Below are 16,192 nucleotides of genomic sequence, written 5' to 3' on the forward strand. Positions count from 1 at the left end.
TCCTGCATGTAAATGAATGATCTGGATTGGACATATGCTTCCTAATGGAAAATTTAAAGCCCTGGCAACATCATGAGGATGACTTTCTCACATGCATACAGGCTGTAGAGTACTACACCTAATGATGAGTGTGTGAGTTTTGGACGGCACAGCAATGAGCCAAACGTTAAGTATTAATATCCAAGTTCATCTTAAAGCTGAGGAATTATTTGAAGAGATTCACAGAGTGCAGCCCAAGTTTACATACGGCCCAACCCACACAACTTTTAGCCCATGTCCCCCCCCCCCCCCCCCCCCTCCCTCAAGAAAACCAATTATATTTCACAACCAACTCAACAGAACAGTAATATAAAAACAAATAAAACGACCACAAAGAAAACTCAGATTCAGGTTTGTAAAAATGCTTACATCACATTTCACCTCGGCAGATTTCAAGACATTGGAATTCCATTCTGTGTCCGTTGTGACATTTACACAAGTACATGAACGCCTCACATGCCGGTGGGTGAGCCGCTGTGTGACCTTTTTAGGGCCAGAGGTCAGCTCGCAGTCCAACATCATCATCATCATCATTATCATTACTACCATCATCGTTAAAACCAATACCACCTTTCTCATTGTTATCAGCTACTATGGCAAGCCATTCCCTACTACAGTCCATCATCGGCAGGGTAGGGTAACCATGGTGAATAAGGTGCTAGTTGCTATGGAAACACTATTCTGAAGCAACTGACTTGGTACATTTGAGTTTTGAATTGCCATACCTCTCCAAAGCACTTGGTTTTCATGTATAACTGTTGCTTTAGTTGTTTTGATTTTTTTTTGTGTGTACAGTATGCGGATGTATTTTCAGCCTGTTAGTACCAATATTCGCTTTCACTGTCAAACACATACAAGCAGCACACTCTGATGTGTTTTTTCAGGGCACTCAGGCACACATAATCACACTCGTACAGAAACAGAAAACTGTGGCATCTGACACATGGGTTTACAGAGGTCGGTATGGCGGCCTGCCACACCAACACAGACAGTGAGGAAAGGTCTTCTTGTCCGATGCTTTGTGTGAGTGACTGTCCTCCTCTGTCGTGCCTTCCTCCCTGCTCCTCTTCCTCACCTCTTACTCAATCCAATGTGAGGAGGGTAGTATTGCTGTGTGTATCCATGGCTGCTCCGTAGCCACCGTGTGCTTCGTTAACCTTGGAGATGACAGAAAACTAACCGAGTACTTCAAGGACAAAACAGAAAAGCAACTTATAACATCAATACACTCTTGCAGTTTCTCTCAATGGCACATCTAAACTCCCGCCACATTCTTTTATCCACCTCAAAGTGAATGATTCATCATTTAAATGCTCTGTAGTTTACCCTGAAGCCCTCCAGTCCTGTTGCCGTCTGTGGACCAATGGTGAACATAGGATGACACAGCTTAGTGTGGATGGCAACTAAAACACTGGTGTCTGGAGTCCCAGGGTGTGTTTGTGTATGAACTATCAGCTACTTTGACTAGTCTCCTACACCGGAGCAGCGTAGCTCATCAGCTGCTTCCTTTTTCCGCCCTCCCTAGACTGGGACAAGTTCCCAGCATTAAGCTCAACAACAACAAGAACAACAAAAAGGCAATTTCAGTTCACTTCTGCAGAAATCTATTTGATTCAGTTCATTTGAGTTCAGCTCAAGTCTTGTTGCAAGAAACTATGGCAACTAGCCCTAAGGACGTGTTACAGCCAATCAGATCCAAGGGAAAGTCTTCAAATAGTTTTCAATTGGGTGGTTGGGTTTCTTCTTCTTATCCTCCCGTTGTATAAATGCTTTTTGTGGTGTGCATGATTCAACAAGCTCAACCCATGGCCTGCTCAGACACACACATACACAGACACACACAAACACACACACACTCGCACACAGGTCTGACCGCACCTGCACCTGTGAGCACAGGCTGCCTTTAATGCAATATACGGTTCAGTCTGTGTCACCTTGTGCCCGAAGCTATTTCAGCTTCTCCAAACCCACACTCCCTCACACACCTGTACAAACACACACACATTCACACTGTGATGCTCGAAAACTCTGATTTCAAAGTCTTGCACTTCTTGACTTCTCCTGCTCTCTTCTTCCTCTCCTCCTCCTGGTACTGTACACCCTCCCAAGGCTAGTTGGCATGGTGACGCTGATGGGATAACCGTTGCTAGGAGATGAAAAGAGCGGCCAGAAAGAGCATCATCACGGTGAGGAGAAGGCGATCCCTGGATGGGCTGCTTCCACTAACGCTCTTCTCCAGCTTGGGAACAAAGGGGTTAAATTCATCTAAGAAGGCAAAAACAAATAAAAGACATTAGGAAACATTAATAAAGAGGAGGTGTGAATAATCTATTACAATTTGAGCAGAGAATATTCTTAATCCCTGAAAGGACCTTCTAACCTTATCTGAGCTTCTAATACGACGGTAGCACAAGTTGTTTACTGAGCTGACTGAACAAAAGCAGTTTTCAGCCTCACGCCCACTGAAACATGGTTACTCTGCAAACACAAGGCTACAGTACACTGCAGCTGTTATTAGAGGGTCTCATTGTTCTAATAAAGTGACACATTCCCAGTCAGACATACTTGCATACTTCAGACAGTATGTATGCACTGTAATCCCACCCAATCCCCCTGCATGTACACCTGGTAACATCCTAAAAATAGTTTGCGCTCCTTTGTTGAAAGCTACACACTGAATGTCTAATCAACAAACCAGACAGTCTGCTGCACGCCTGCACCTATGAGACACACGCGTGGCCAGACACACCCTCTGTAGTCACTTGATTAATGAGAGCACCGACCAGACAGGAGCACGTTTTTCCGTCTGTACAAAAGTCAGCTGATACTGATTAGCAACTATTGTGTTTATGGTTTGCTGGCACTGAAATGACACGGAGATGTTCTCCGTATTTCCACCCAGCACCGCATCTCCAGAATATTTCCAGCTGCTCTGAGGGTCAGACAGCAGAGTAATGACTGGCTGACACCTGGTTTTAGAGATGGCCTCCTCTGGTATGCTCTGCTGGCCAAACTAATGAGGTCTATGCAGCAGTGGAGCTCAGGTTAACAGCTTTGACCGCTCTGTAACCGAGCATGCAGCTGAGAGGTCAGGACACTGTGTTACCTCACCGTGCTGCTTTGGTGCTGACTGACAGAGGAATGTGGTTTTAAGACACAAACAGCAGACTGCAGAGCATCTCGTACAACTGGTTCTAATGTGTGGCCCTGCTATTACACACTCACCCACACACACAAACACACACACAATGGCAGTTTAGCAAGACGTTTGCGTGATGCACTTTGTGAACTTCTGACATGGTGAACCGTGTGTGTGTGTGCGCACAAACAGCAGGCGACATCTGTCTGATACTTAGGATTCTGAGACAAGTGAAGGCTTCTGAATTAAAAAAAGTGCTCTTTTGTGAACTCATCTTATCAAAGACACCCTCTACAATAGCTGTGAGAATATTAATTGGTTTAAAAAGAAAACACAGTATATCACACTTCAGTTTCTTGATTGCAGACGCAGTAAAAGGTGCAATTTGGAGGACCTGATTGGTAAGTCTTTCATTGGCCTGCGTTTTTTATTAGTTCCGAGTGACATATTGCCACATCCCTAATTACAGTGCCGAGACGTTTCCGTCATGAACTATATTCAAAACAGCACATTATCACTAAGGGATTAGCCACTAGCAATTACACACATTTGTTCAATTGTGTTTTGAAACCTGACACGGAAGTGCAGTTGTTTACATCTGGAAAGCCCTGGGTGTTGATGTTGTCGTGAGAAGCACTTCAGGGTTGTGACATCAACTAAGTGACGCACCTGAGTGATCAGCTGGCACACCTGGTATCATCAGCTGTTGTTTACTGACACCTCTGCCAGCTCCTGACGCCTCCGTCCTTTCTGACTCGTTTTGTAAAGCCCTTCGTTTGTGTGTGGTGTTAAGGTAGCAATGTAATATTTCATAACAAATACCCGTATGCATGAAGCAGGCTGAATTAAAACTCTTTCTATAAAAAACAGAAGAGGCATACAGTCAATTTTTAACAGCTTGTGTTATGGTCTGACACTGATATAACTCAATGTTGCTGGCACAGCACCCTAAACACACTGTCACTCAAAGGACTGGTAATTGCTACAATAAAAGCCATTAAGGAGAAACGCGTCAGATTTTTCTGCTAATGGCCGGACTTGATGATCAGACGAAGTAACCTGAGCCAACAGGGTGGGTAAATGAGTATCCTCCCACTGAAAGCCATCAGTAATCACATGGCTGCACGGGGAGCTGCTAGCACCATTCCATCTGCGTTGTAAATGAGATTTAAATGAAATCTAATACTAGAGGCCGTATTCAGGAGGGAACCACTGTTGAGGTGTAGACATTGATTGAAAGGGGCAGCGCCCAGGAAATAAACTGTAAGCAGTGAAGAGAGAGAGAGAGAGAGAGAGAGAGAGAGGCTGGTGTACTATATGAGCTTGCAAGATTCAGCTTAGTTAAACATTTTTCACACACAGTAATCGGGAAGATTTGAAGTGAGCAGTTTGTGTGAATGTGCTGATGTGAACTTTGAATAACTGTAATTAAAGCTGTGATGTGATGAGTCTAATCGGCGAGCAGGAAGCTGCAACGCTTCTTTGTTTTCACTTCATTTCACAGCTCCCTGCTGATTTCCTCACTTCCTTTCGCACCACTTGGATTCTCCTATTAATTTAATTGGCAACACAGCACTACAGGTGAAAATGACCCATAGGAGCCGGGCTAATTTGTGCTCTGATATTGTGTCAGTCATTCACTCAGTGTTAACAGTATTTTTATGCTGTTAAAGGCCAACGGTTCTTATGTGGAAATAATCTTTGCACTGTATGTGAATTTCTGCCATTGCACTGAACATCTTTTGCCCTTTTTCTGTTTGTTTACATCGACTTGCAGGAATGGATAGAATGAGAAAAAGCAGTGAGCAAACATGATGAGAATATATGTTGCTCAGTGGCAAAATGAGGGAGAGGTTGCTACAGTCTGTGCTCACATGTAATAAAAATCAACAAATCAGCAATAAAATGATTTCACTTTTTGTAAAACTGTGATAGCATTAATGAATAGTCTATTATCAGTGCAAAGACAAACACTGTGTTGTAAAATTATACATTAAAGGTAGGGACCAACTCAATTTTACACATCAAAAGAAGAATGGGTGGCTTTCCCCTCTGCTGCTTTGCTACTTGTGCTCTGGGAGGGGATGGGAATTAAGCAGGAGGATGAAGAGAGGATGAAGAAAAGAGATGGAGTGAGAGAGAGAAGAAAGAACGATCGGAAGGAAAGAAGCTTGTGTGACCTGCAGGTATGTGCCGCTGCGAGAGATGAGGTTGTTATGACAGTTATTAGAAGAAACGGATAAATTACACAAGCGCACACATGCAAACGCACTCACACAGTAGATTTGCAACAACACTGCAGAATATTTTACAGCTACCTTGCAGGAGAGCGTGACAGCCAGACAGGATCCTGATTGATACCTGCTGTATAATGGGTGGAAACTAGCTAACTGTGGCCATCACCTTGTTACTGTGTTGCTGTGCAGTTGCCATAACACTAAAAATCAACCATATGATCATATAAGAGATTATCAGAAAGTCTGTCATCTATTGATTTACTGCTCAGCTTCTCCATCTAATCACTGCCAGAATTCATACAGTTCCGGTGCCAACACTTTAAGCATGATTCATGGGAACTGCCACCATGTTCCACTGAGAGCCACATTAAGACAGACAGGAGGCTGAAGCAGGAAATCTGCCTCGCTTTTCTGAATGAATTTTTATAGTGTTTGTGGTGAGTGATCATGAAACTCTGTGTTCTTTGCTTGTCCGGGTGAAAACGGCATGAAATATGTGAAATGAATATTCATGTAGGTCTTTAACAGGATCAACAGCTTGCCAAGCCAGCTGGTGCTGTGAAGTTAACTGTGCTGAATGTATTTTTTTTTTGGCACATTTCAGTTTGATGCTGTACGGTCACTGTGCTGTTAGATATCAAGGACCAATATGCTGACACATTTAAAGTATAAGGTCTTTAAAAAATGTCAACAAATCCAATAAATTTAATATAAAAATACAAAATGTAATTTCTGTGCAGCTGTGGATTCGGTCATTTAGTATTTAGCAATTGCTTTTGAGAGGTTTTTATTTTGTTCCTCCAGGCTGTCCTGACACTCAGAGTGGAAGAGCTTGTCAGGATTCATTATGACAGGAAGCATTGCAGAGCCAAATACTTGGAGTATTGATTTACAGGTGACAACGTGAAAATATAATTTGACTAAAAAGTATCTAAATAGGTATCAAGCTGTCCATGCCTATATGCACCATCACCACTTATTTGTGACCAAAAATCAACGCATCAAACACACATGACATTTTTCTTCGGTATATGATGCCTGTAATTTATTTTGAGTAAATCTCTCCTATTAATGGTCACTAGAGCAACAAATGTGTATTGATCAGTGGTTCATTGAAAACCATATGCAAGCATGTGTTTATAATAAGCTTTTGAAAAGCACCAATTATATGATTCCCATGATTGCGACTGTTGTGTGAATGAATCAAGCTGGAACAGACAGATGTGTTTAACACTTACTCAACTTTATGTGTGTTCAGGTGAGTGTGTGTGACTCACCAATATCATCAATTTTTAGGCCTGGTCTAAGCGTGTAGTCTGGCTCTGTAGGCTCTGGCTCATCATCCGCGTCAGAGGCTGAGAGAGAGACAGAGAAAGAGAGATGAGGAATGAAGTGAGACAGAAAACAGGGAGGGAGGGAGCAGGGGTTAAACCATGGATTTTAATTACATCCAACTTGACATGAGAGCAACATGCAAGAGAGCAGAGAAGCAAGGGTGTATGGGTTAAAAGAAATTCCCCCCAGAGGAGGCAGATTGTCAAACCAGAACATCACCAGCAGCCCTGACAGAGAGAGAGAGGGGGTGAGCGGAGGCAGATCAAACTGAAGAGAGTCAGTGTGTGAAAAGGCCTGGAGAGCGCTGGAGCTGTGTGGGGGTGAGAAAGGGAGGAGAGGTTAATACTACAGGGCTGTGGAAGTTAAAAGGACCGGACAGGCCAGGGATCAAAGTCTGTGTGTACATGTGTGAGCGTATGAGTGTGTTTGTGTGAGTGAGTGGGCCAGAGAGGGTCGAGAGATTGAAGGGTGGCAACCAAGTGAGAGAGGATAATGCTACGTATACATAGCCACCCACTGACCGCACACAGCAATAAATGGATTCTGACAGGGAGCAAGGAAGGAGGGGTGAAAGAGGAGGAAGGAGAGAGGAGAGGATGGAGGCGGGGGTGAGGGCCTTCAAAGCTTTTTGCTGCTCAAGAGGGAGAAAAGGAGAAAGAGACAGAAGATACAGAGAGAGAGAGAGGAAGAGAAAAAGAGGAGCAGGTGGGGGGATTCTGTGCTGTGAGTGAAAATGCTGCAGGGGAAACTCAGCAGGAGTATTAATAGCACCGCCTGTTTTAGACTGTATTTAGACAGTGTGTGTGTGTGTGTGTATGCAGCGAGTGTGTGAATTCGTGGGGGAGCCTGGTGCCTTCCAGATGGGCAGTGTGGCCAGATGGGTCCACAGGTAAAATCTGCAAACAGGTCCAAGCATTGCACTGCAGGTCAAACACCACACACACACAAACAGGTGGGAGACTCACCCGTGGAGCAGCAGACGTACACTCGTAGTCTCAGACAGCTGCGTCCGTGGTGGTGGGTGGGCGTTGCTGTACAACATAAAATGCACAATGGGTCAACACAATGGAGAGAGAGAGAGAAAAAAAGAAAAAAGAATCAATGATTGTTTTTCCCTCTCATCGAAAACCCAGATGTCCCAGTTTCTCCAACAGTACTTAAACGCAGCATGCATGAAGACATTTGAATGCACAGGAAGCCTGTGAAATATGACAGTAAAATAATATTTATTCATATCTTCATATAACAGATTAAAGCCAATTAATACAGTTTTCAACATCTTTTCATTTTTCTTGGTAACTGTCACAAAGATTTGTTTAGGAGATGTTTTGATTTAAAAATTAAATTTCTACGCGTCGAAACAATTGTGCGTCTATGTGTGTGTCACATTAAAATGGGGGAAAAAAACATTAAAGGAACATCCATTTAGACAACTGCTCTTTAATTTAAATAGTATAACTAACCTATAACTAAAACTTTATACACATTTCCAGTGGAGTGACTTTGATTTGATAACTGAAAGGCAGCGCAGGCATCTCTTTGCAGTGACAGCTGCTTTTCCCTTTTGCTGCTGCAGAGTGAAACTTTCCATAGAGAACATAATGTAGGTTAAATGAGAGCTGCACTCATTATACGGTGTGTGCCCCGCGATATTTGTTTTATGACAAGCTGAAAGTTCATCATTTATACAGCATGGTACTGGCACAAGGTGTTGTGAGTTAATTTGATTAGCGATCAACAAAATGGATGCGGCTGCCTGGCTGCAGGCTGATGTGATTAGATGTGAAGCTGCAATTTGTAATCCTAAAATTACCTGATGACAGAGTATTCATCAAATCCATGCAACAATTAAAAAACGATCTGACCCCACTGGTTCTTTTTCTGTTTGCACACACTGAAACACACTGATGACGGTTTGACTCCACTCACAGATGTAGTAATACTCCTGGCCACCGTGGAACTCATAGCCCAGCGAGAAGGCGCTGTAGCGCTGGAATTTCTCGGAAAACTTGATGGGTGCATGAGGAGCGTGAGGCCGGTTACACTCCCACCTCTTGAAGCCCATCTGGGGGTCACAGTTCCTGTAACCACGGTAACTGACCATGTAGAGGATGTACTGCTCTCCGGTGCCCACCATCCGCTGGCTGTCATTGTAATGAGGGCAATAGATGTCCAGGTAGTCGTTGACGTTCACCTGCATTGTGTAGCCCTCCCGACGAAGACTAGACAGAGAGAGAAGCAACAGAGACTATTAGAAGTCAAGTTCAAAAAATGATTCATGGTTTCCATTTACCAAAAGTAATTTGAAACATTTCCTTACTGGACACTTTCCTGATTTTCTTTGCTTGTTTTCCTTCATTAAAGTAGTGGAACTCATTAAAATTTAAGGAAGAGAAGCTGCTTTTGGCAGCCAGTGAAGTTTGAAAAAGTTTTTCTGCAGTAAAATTTGTGTAGCTCGCTGCGTTTAACACACACCCACACACACACAAATGAATTGATCATAATATACACTTTTTTCCAGACATATTTGATCATTTTCCTTGTTAAAAACAGCATGTGTACACAGACAAACATATAATTAAGCCACATTTTTTTGTTGTGTTTTGACACTAAGTTCCTTGTTTGTCCCACAAATGACATGGCCTGACTCCAAACCGAGCGTGCAACATTTTTCGACACATGTTTTGGGCAACAGTCCCTGTCACATACGTCACTGCAAAGCCAATGTAACACCTCAGATCACCGCCTGGTATGTTGTCTTTGGATGGTTTCTGTTTGGATGCTCACCCGATGTCAAACAAATCTTTGTTTTGAGAGTTATTAATAACACAAAGCAGGTGTGTGAACGCGTGTGCGTGCATGTGTGTGTATTTGTAGCTGCAAGATTGCTGCATGCAAAGAATGCAGAGCTGGCTCTTCAGTATGGACTCAAGGCCCCAGGGCCACAGCTCCTTCTCCTGGTGTCAGCGCGGCATTGTCCCCTAACCCCAGTGCTCGTACATCAACCTGAGCCCAACGTTGCGCTCACGTCAGCCGTCAACGTCTTGGCCACGTTTCTTCCCCCCCAAAGCTCATATATCAGCGTCAACCCTAAAAAAGACTCGGCTTGACAGGAAGATAAGGTCTGATTCTGTGTCTAGGAGTGTGTGTGTGTGTAGCTTGTGTGACAAAGTGAAATAGATTCTTTCCTGACATACAAAAGCCCTCTTTTTTCTCCCCATCACAGACACAGGCCCATATCTGTGTGACAGAGACAGGTTGCAGTTGTAAATCATACACACACCAATGAACATGTGCGCGCGCACACACACACACACACAGATGTTACAGTGGTGACACCATAAAATCACAAGGGGGCAGCAGTGTGTCATCCTCAGCCTGATGATGCCTTTCTCCCTCTTTGCCAATTCTAGGTCATGTCTCCAGGGAGATTATTATTCAATTATTAAATGAAGATCGAAACACTGTTCTCAATGGCTCCCACCCTCCATCACTCCTTGTCAAATCCTTCCTGAATTTGTCTTTTTCCCAGCTCTCCATTACTCTTATCCCGCTTTTTTTCCAGAGTAAGAGGAACGGAAGAATAATTGTTTAACATTCATCCTCTCCTCTCCTCTTGTTTCCTCTCCTCTCCTCTCATTACATCATTTACTAGCCTGCAGATGAGATTTACTTCTTGTGGTATTAGTGGATAAAAAAGCGTAAAAATGCTTTGAGGAAACTATATTTATAGTGAATGCAAAAGGGAGGGAGAGAGTGAGAGAGAAAGAGTGAGGGATGAGTTTGGTTCCACCAGGGGGGCGTCAATGCAAATTGAGTAGGAAGCGCCAGCATGGAGCAGATAGAACCAAAAAACGCAGTTAGAGAAGAAGTTCTCCAAACTGAAGGGATAAATGGGAGAAAAAAAATCTGCCAACCCTAAAGTGACACCTTTAATGGCTGAATCATTGCAATACACACTGTTAACATACACATAGAGGAGATTTACCGTAAGTGTCCTAATGTCAAATCCAATATCATGTAAAGGTGGTATCAGAACCCTGGATAATATGGTTTAGTTTGACGCCATGGATAATCAGGAAATCAGAGTGGTGAGTTTCAGAGTGCGATGATATTGCAAGGAGCTCGTAAGGCGAGCGTGCCTGATAAAACACAATCAGCCTGTTTTATTTCACATCATATCTACAGTCTTACAATCTGCAGCTTTCACTAAATTAAAATGATCATTACACCCAGTGAACATATACCAATGTTGTAATCATTGCAACCAGATCAGATCAAGCTAACTCACTAAGCAGGTGTAGCTAACAAGGGTTAGGGTTAGGGTTAGGGTTAGGGTTAGGTTGGCATGTAGCTTACACTCGTCTGGATTTTTTGCTGCCTTTTTTATTTTAAGAAGATCAGTTAAAGGGCAACAAAGAGGAAAGCTAAACATTCTATATATGTAATGATTTACATACATTCATTTTTTTGTGAACGTCGTTCATCCACAGTGTAATGTGCAATAATAAATGTAAAACATTGAGTAGTTAGATAATAAAATACTAATTTACCATTTAGGGATGTATAATCACACTTCACACAGTGACCTCATTTCCACAAAATGAGATAAATAAAGGGAAAAAGTCTAAACTAAAAAATAAGTTTTGTTTTATTGACTTGTGTTATGTGGCAATATATAGTGTTTTCTAAAATTGTAACTAGCATATATTAATAAGACTCAAAAACATAATATAAAATGAATATAAAATCAGTTAATATAAAAATTGACGGCATCACGGCATGGCATTAATAAAAAAAGGCTGTTTGATTTTGAAAAAATACCACAAATGAAAACCGCACAATGACTTTAACTTGAGATGCATTAAAGTGAAGTGTGTCGTTTTCTTTTGACAGAGGGGTAGTTGAAACAATCCCATACCCGCCCAAATCATATTGTTCCTGCAGTCTGCGTCACGACAAATGCAATAAATATTTTCATTTTGAAAAGTGATTTCCCCAAGAATCAGTCATATTCATTCTAGCTGAGAAAATCATGATTCTCATTTTATCCTAAAAAGTGTTGCTCTGCTTTGGAGGCTCTGTTATCCCCTCTATGATACTGGAGGTTATTGGAAAGTAATGCTCCCTGCAAATTCCAAATAAAGAGCGCCGTAGGTTATGAAAAGTCTGGATCTGTTGCTTGCTGATGCTCCCTCCTGACGCCTTCCTTTGCTTCTGCTTTGAATCACTACTAGTTTCCTCACTTGTAAGTGATACCTGGCTGGTTGCATCTGATAACAGTGAGGAACGAGGGCGAAGCGAGCTGTTTCATCAGCGATGCAGCTCTGAGGAGACGAGCAGCAGCTTCTACGAGTAAAACACTTATACACACAACAGAGATGGAGCGATGGAAGGATCGGGAGAAAGATGGGAGGATTTATAAGATGAGATGAGGGGTAGTTGGGGTTAAAAGCAGCAGAGTCTGGTCACCTGGTAGCAGAGGGTGATAGCGGGGGGGAGCGCAAAGGAGCAACAGCTAAGAGCAAGATCAAAGTGGGCCTGGATCAATGTCACTACTGTAAAATCACATCACAGAGTGCAAGAGAGAGTGAGAGAGAGACACAGAGAGGGTATGTTGCCTATATAAATCAGTCATAGGCAACATAACGCCAGTTACCCCCTGCCTGCCTATTATCTGCCCGGCCTGCTGGAGCACCGTACATCAATAAAACACTTTGACAGTAAAAGCAATCACTCCTATTTGTTACAAGAGCTTGAAGGACTGGCTTGCTCTGCTGTTTTCTGCTGTTAGAAGGGAAGAGTAGGGCACTAAAGGGGACTGCTGGGACTCAAATATTTAAACCGGTTAGCATGATTTATCTCTACAGCCACGACAAAGTCACACCATGCATGTACTGTACACCACATTTCTCCAAGAATGGCACACAGCAACACCACAACCACCTCTACCTGACTCTGTTTATTATTTACAGGATTGCTGATTTATAGAAGACAAGTTGTGCATCCAGACCTATAATTTCACTATTATGCTGTACCATTAGTCTGTGATTATACTGTTAATGTTTCCAGCTATTTAAAAGAAGTGTGTGAAAGCTCTCTGGCGCTCCATTTAAGGTGGAAAATGCTACTTATTAAGGCATATTTTTCACAAGGTTTATTAAACCCTCTCATCATGACCGGTCAGCAACGTAGGAGAACGTCCATTTACAGCAAAGTAATCTCAGCAGAGGCCTTCAAAATCGCCATGGAAACCATGGAAGAAATGTCATATGGACCCACAATGTAACTTTTGGTCAAAAGCAGACCACTTTTCACACAAAACATCTTACAATGAGGCATGTGTTTTGTTTGCACCCGCAAATATAGGATGGTCACACGGACTTGTCCGGGCAGACGAGAGGTGCAAAGGTATCGACAGCGCATGCAGCGAAACAGCAAGTCAAAATTCAAAGAAATCTTCGTGTGGAGAGGCTTGTTGCTATGCACAGCTGTGTGTTGGAGCAAAACATACAGCACTATTCTCAAGATGCAGATCTACTTAATGACAATGCTATAACTCATCCTTGTCATCCCAGCCCGTGTAAAATTCAACAAGCGAGTATAATGCCAAGGCCAGTGTTACAGTGACTGCACAACTCTTTCATAAGTCAGCATTGTCCATACATGCATATATAGTAGATGATCAGTGATCATTACTGAAAAACACATTTATAAAACCTAGCATGTTCTTCTTTATAAAAGCATAGCTGAGATTTTATCCTAAAAAAGTGTTGCTCTGTTTTGGAGGCTCTGTTATCCCCTCTATGATACTAGAGTTTATTGGAAAGTAATGCACCCTGCAAATTCCAAATAAAGAGCGCCGTAGGTTATGAAAAGTCTGGATCTGTTGCTTTTTATTCACCAAAATGAATGATTAAATTTTGTGTGTCCTGAAGAAACCTTGCATATAAAAAAATAATAAAATCCCTGTTGCTTTCCTGCTGCAGTAACTAACAGTCTGAAAGCTTAATCTACTGGGCACATGTGGATATGTGGATGATTTGGGTGTTACAGTTTCATTTTTTTAACTAAGGCAGACAAAGGTCTACCACTGACATATGTCCCGCAATAAAGAAAAATCAAAGGAGATGCTCCTGATGGACGTGAGGCTTGACTGGGTTCAGACTTGTCCAGCAGTGTTAAAAATGATTGCCAATCAGGACTTAACAGCTGCAGCCAAAATGTTTAATTCTATTTCAGTCCGGTATACGGAGATGCTAACATTGTTGTGAGAGGACTACAATCAGCCAGCGGAGCGGTAGGTATAATTGAATGGCTCCCCTGCTGAATGGAAACTCCCAGAGATCTGTAGCATCAATGAAGCCCTCATCAAAAACAGACAGGAGTCCTTCCCACTGTATCTCTCCGGTCTTTTGTCTCCTTACCTCCATTTGTTCTCGCTTACTCTGTGCTATGTTTAGTACTGCCTGAGAGGAAGCATGCAGACAAGTGTTGATGAAAAACTTGTGTGTATACATCTGTCTGATAGGGTGTAGCGGTTGAGTTGGTTCTAAATTCTCCCCATTAAAATCAATACCTGTCTAGAGTGTGTCCAACGGACTGGAATATGCTGCCTTTTCTCAAGGCCACAACACACAGACACACAAACACACACACACTCTGCAGAGCGATGGTTCATCATTAGTAATTGATCAAAGTATTACAGCTAACAGGGTTTCTTGCCATGTGACCTCACACACAACACTGACATGAACGGGAGAACATTCTCAGAATTACACAGTTTCCTACATCTTCTCAGTCCTTCTCCGTCCCACCCTCCATCCGTCATCCTCTCCCTCACTCTTCTTATCATCCTCTCTGTGGATATGAACTGTTTTTCAGCGAGGGAGTGTGTTCCAGCAGCAGAAAACTTAATGGCGGGCGTTATTAGCCCTTTGAACTCAGCTGTCTCACTCCCACACCATTATATTATTAGAAAGCGTGTTCTTCCAGCACATGCATGTTTCTGCGATCAATAATACGTGCTTTTCTGTGGGTTTTGTTCAAACACGCATGACACAGATGGATGCGTGTGAGGAAATTAAAAGGAACTACTGAATGGAATAGCAGATGGCAAAAGCTGAAGCTGAAACACATGCAGGATGAGAAGACAAAAGAAAAAAGGCCGTGTAGATCAGAGATGTGGTTGGATGAAAGAATGAATGACAAGAACAGGAAGGAGGGAAGACAGAATGCTGCAATTAAGAAAAATGTTGTTTAACCTGTGAATAAGGCCGGACTTGAGGTCTTTACCTTAATTTGCGTGTTTATTGATTTTGTCTTCAACTTTAATTTATCGTCCGTTTCGCCACCTCTTCCCACCCGCACAGCCTATTTTACGCTCCAAAGAGTTTCTTCACTTTAAGACTTCTATCTCTCAAACCCCAAGTGTCATTCAGCATGTATCTGCCAATACCCACCAATCTCTCCCTCTTATTCTGTCACTTTGCACCATCAATCCTTCCCTGGGCTGCTCTAACCCTCTCTTTCCCTACATCTCCCTCTGTCTCTGTTCCCAAAGCCTTTACATGAGCAATAGTGATCCCATCACACACCGGGCCAGCAGAGGCAGAGACACACAGGGAAGAGAAAGAGAGTGTATGTTCCCTAAGCTCTCTCATGATTGATAGTGATCCTGTCTGATGGCTGTGTATAGACTCAGCACTCAGTGAGACATTACCCTCTGACCCAGCTATTGATTCTTGCATTCACTGCCCCAAACACACAACACTAGCCCTGACCCTGTCTGTACACTAAACCCACACACACACACACACACACACCTGTGCGTACAGTCCTACAGATTGATGGTTTGGCGGTGTCCTGTGAAACCTGATCAATCTGCTGCATAACATTCATTCTCCCTGCCCGCCTCAGCCCACTTCCTGGCTGAGTCACATGGCACCAATGTCCCGCTGACTGATGTGTTTGGGTCAGGGTCTGGAGGCTTGAATATCAGGGCTGCGGGGAAAAGAGCTCCAGCGCTGGGATAAACCATTCTCAACAACAACAACAACATTACTCAGGCCCCTCTCTTGAGCCACATTTAATAAGGGATCCGGGGCAAGAAACAGTGCATGCCAGGCGGAAGGACAATCTGGAATGAGAAGTAGTGCCATCCATCAAGCAGACCTGGGTCAGATAGTATTTGCAAATAATTCTTTTATCTGCTTGCACTTGTTTTAACCTACTTGAACTGCAAGGGTGGCATCTGTCACGCAAAAAACACTAGGTACTTTTAAGTAGCTTTGAAACTGTGTGAGCTTTCCTTTTCGGTGCAGCGTCCAGCTGTGTCTGTGTGTGGCCAGCTTGGCTAATATAAGAAAAAAATATATCCCCTATCAGGCACATCAAACAGGGTAAAACAAAGACTCAGAAGAATTTGCAACCCTTATTTGAC

The 16,192-nt window shown here is 42.9% G+C and overlaps 1 protein-coding gene across 2 annotated transcripts in view; it reads right to left on the reverse strand.

Moving 5' to 3' along the window:
- Positions 1 to 374: 374 nt before the first annotated feature.
- The window catches only part of efna3b (ephrin-A3b), a 45,909-nt gene continuing 30,091 nt past the window's right edge, over positions 375 to 16,192 (reverse strand). For both annotated transcript variants that reach the window (XM_028425832.1, XM_028425833.1), the window contains 4 exons: positions 8,680 to 8,972; positions 7,716 to 7,781; positions 6,693 to 6,770; positions 375 to 2,304 (listed from right to left, as the gene is read on the reverse strand). In XM_028425832.1, coding sequence (XP_028281633.1) covers positions 2,186 to 2,304; positions 6,693 to 6,770; positions 7,716 to 7,781; positions 8,680 to 8,972 — 556 coding nt within the window. In that variant the 3' untranslated portion in view covers positions 375 to 2,185. The remainder of the gene's footprint in view (positions 2,305 to 6,692; positions 6,771 to 7,715; positions 7,782 to 8,679; positions 8,973 to 16,192) is intronic.

This window comes from Parambassis ranga, chromosome 16 (assembly GCF_900634625.1).
Source record: "Parambassis ranga chromosome 16, fParRan2.1, whole genome shotgun sequence".
NCBI lineage: Eukaryota > Metazoa > Chordata > Actinopteri > Ambassidae > Parambassis > Parambassis ranga.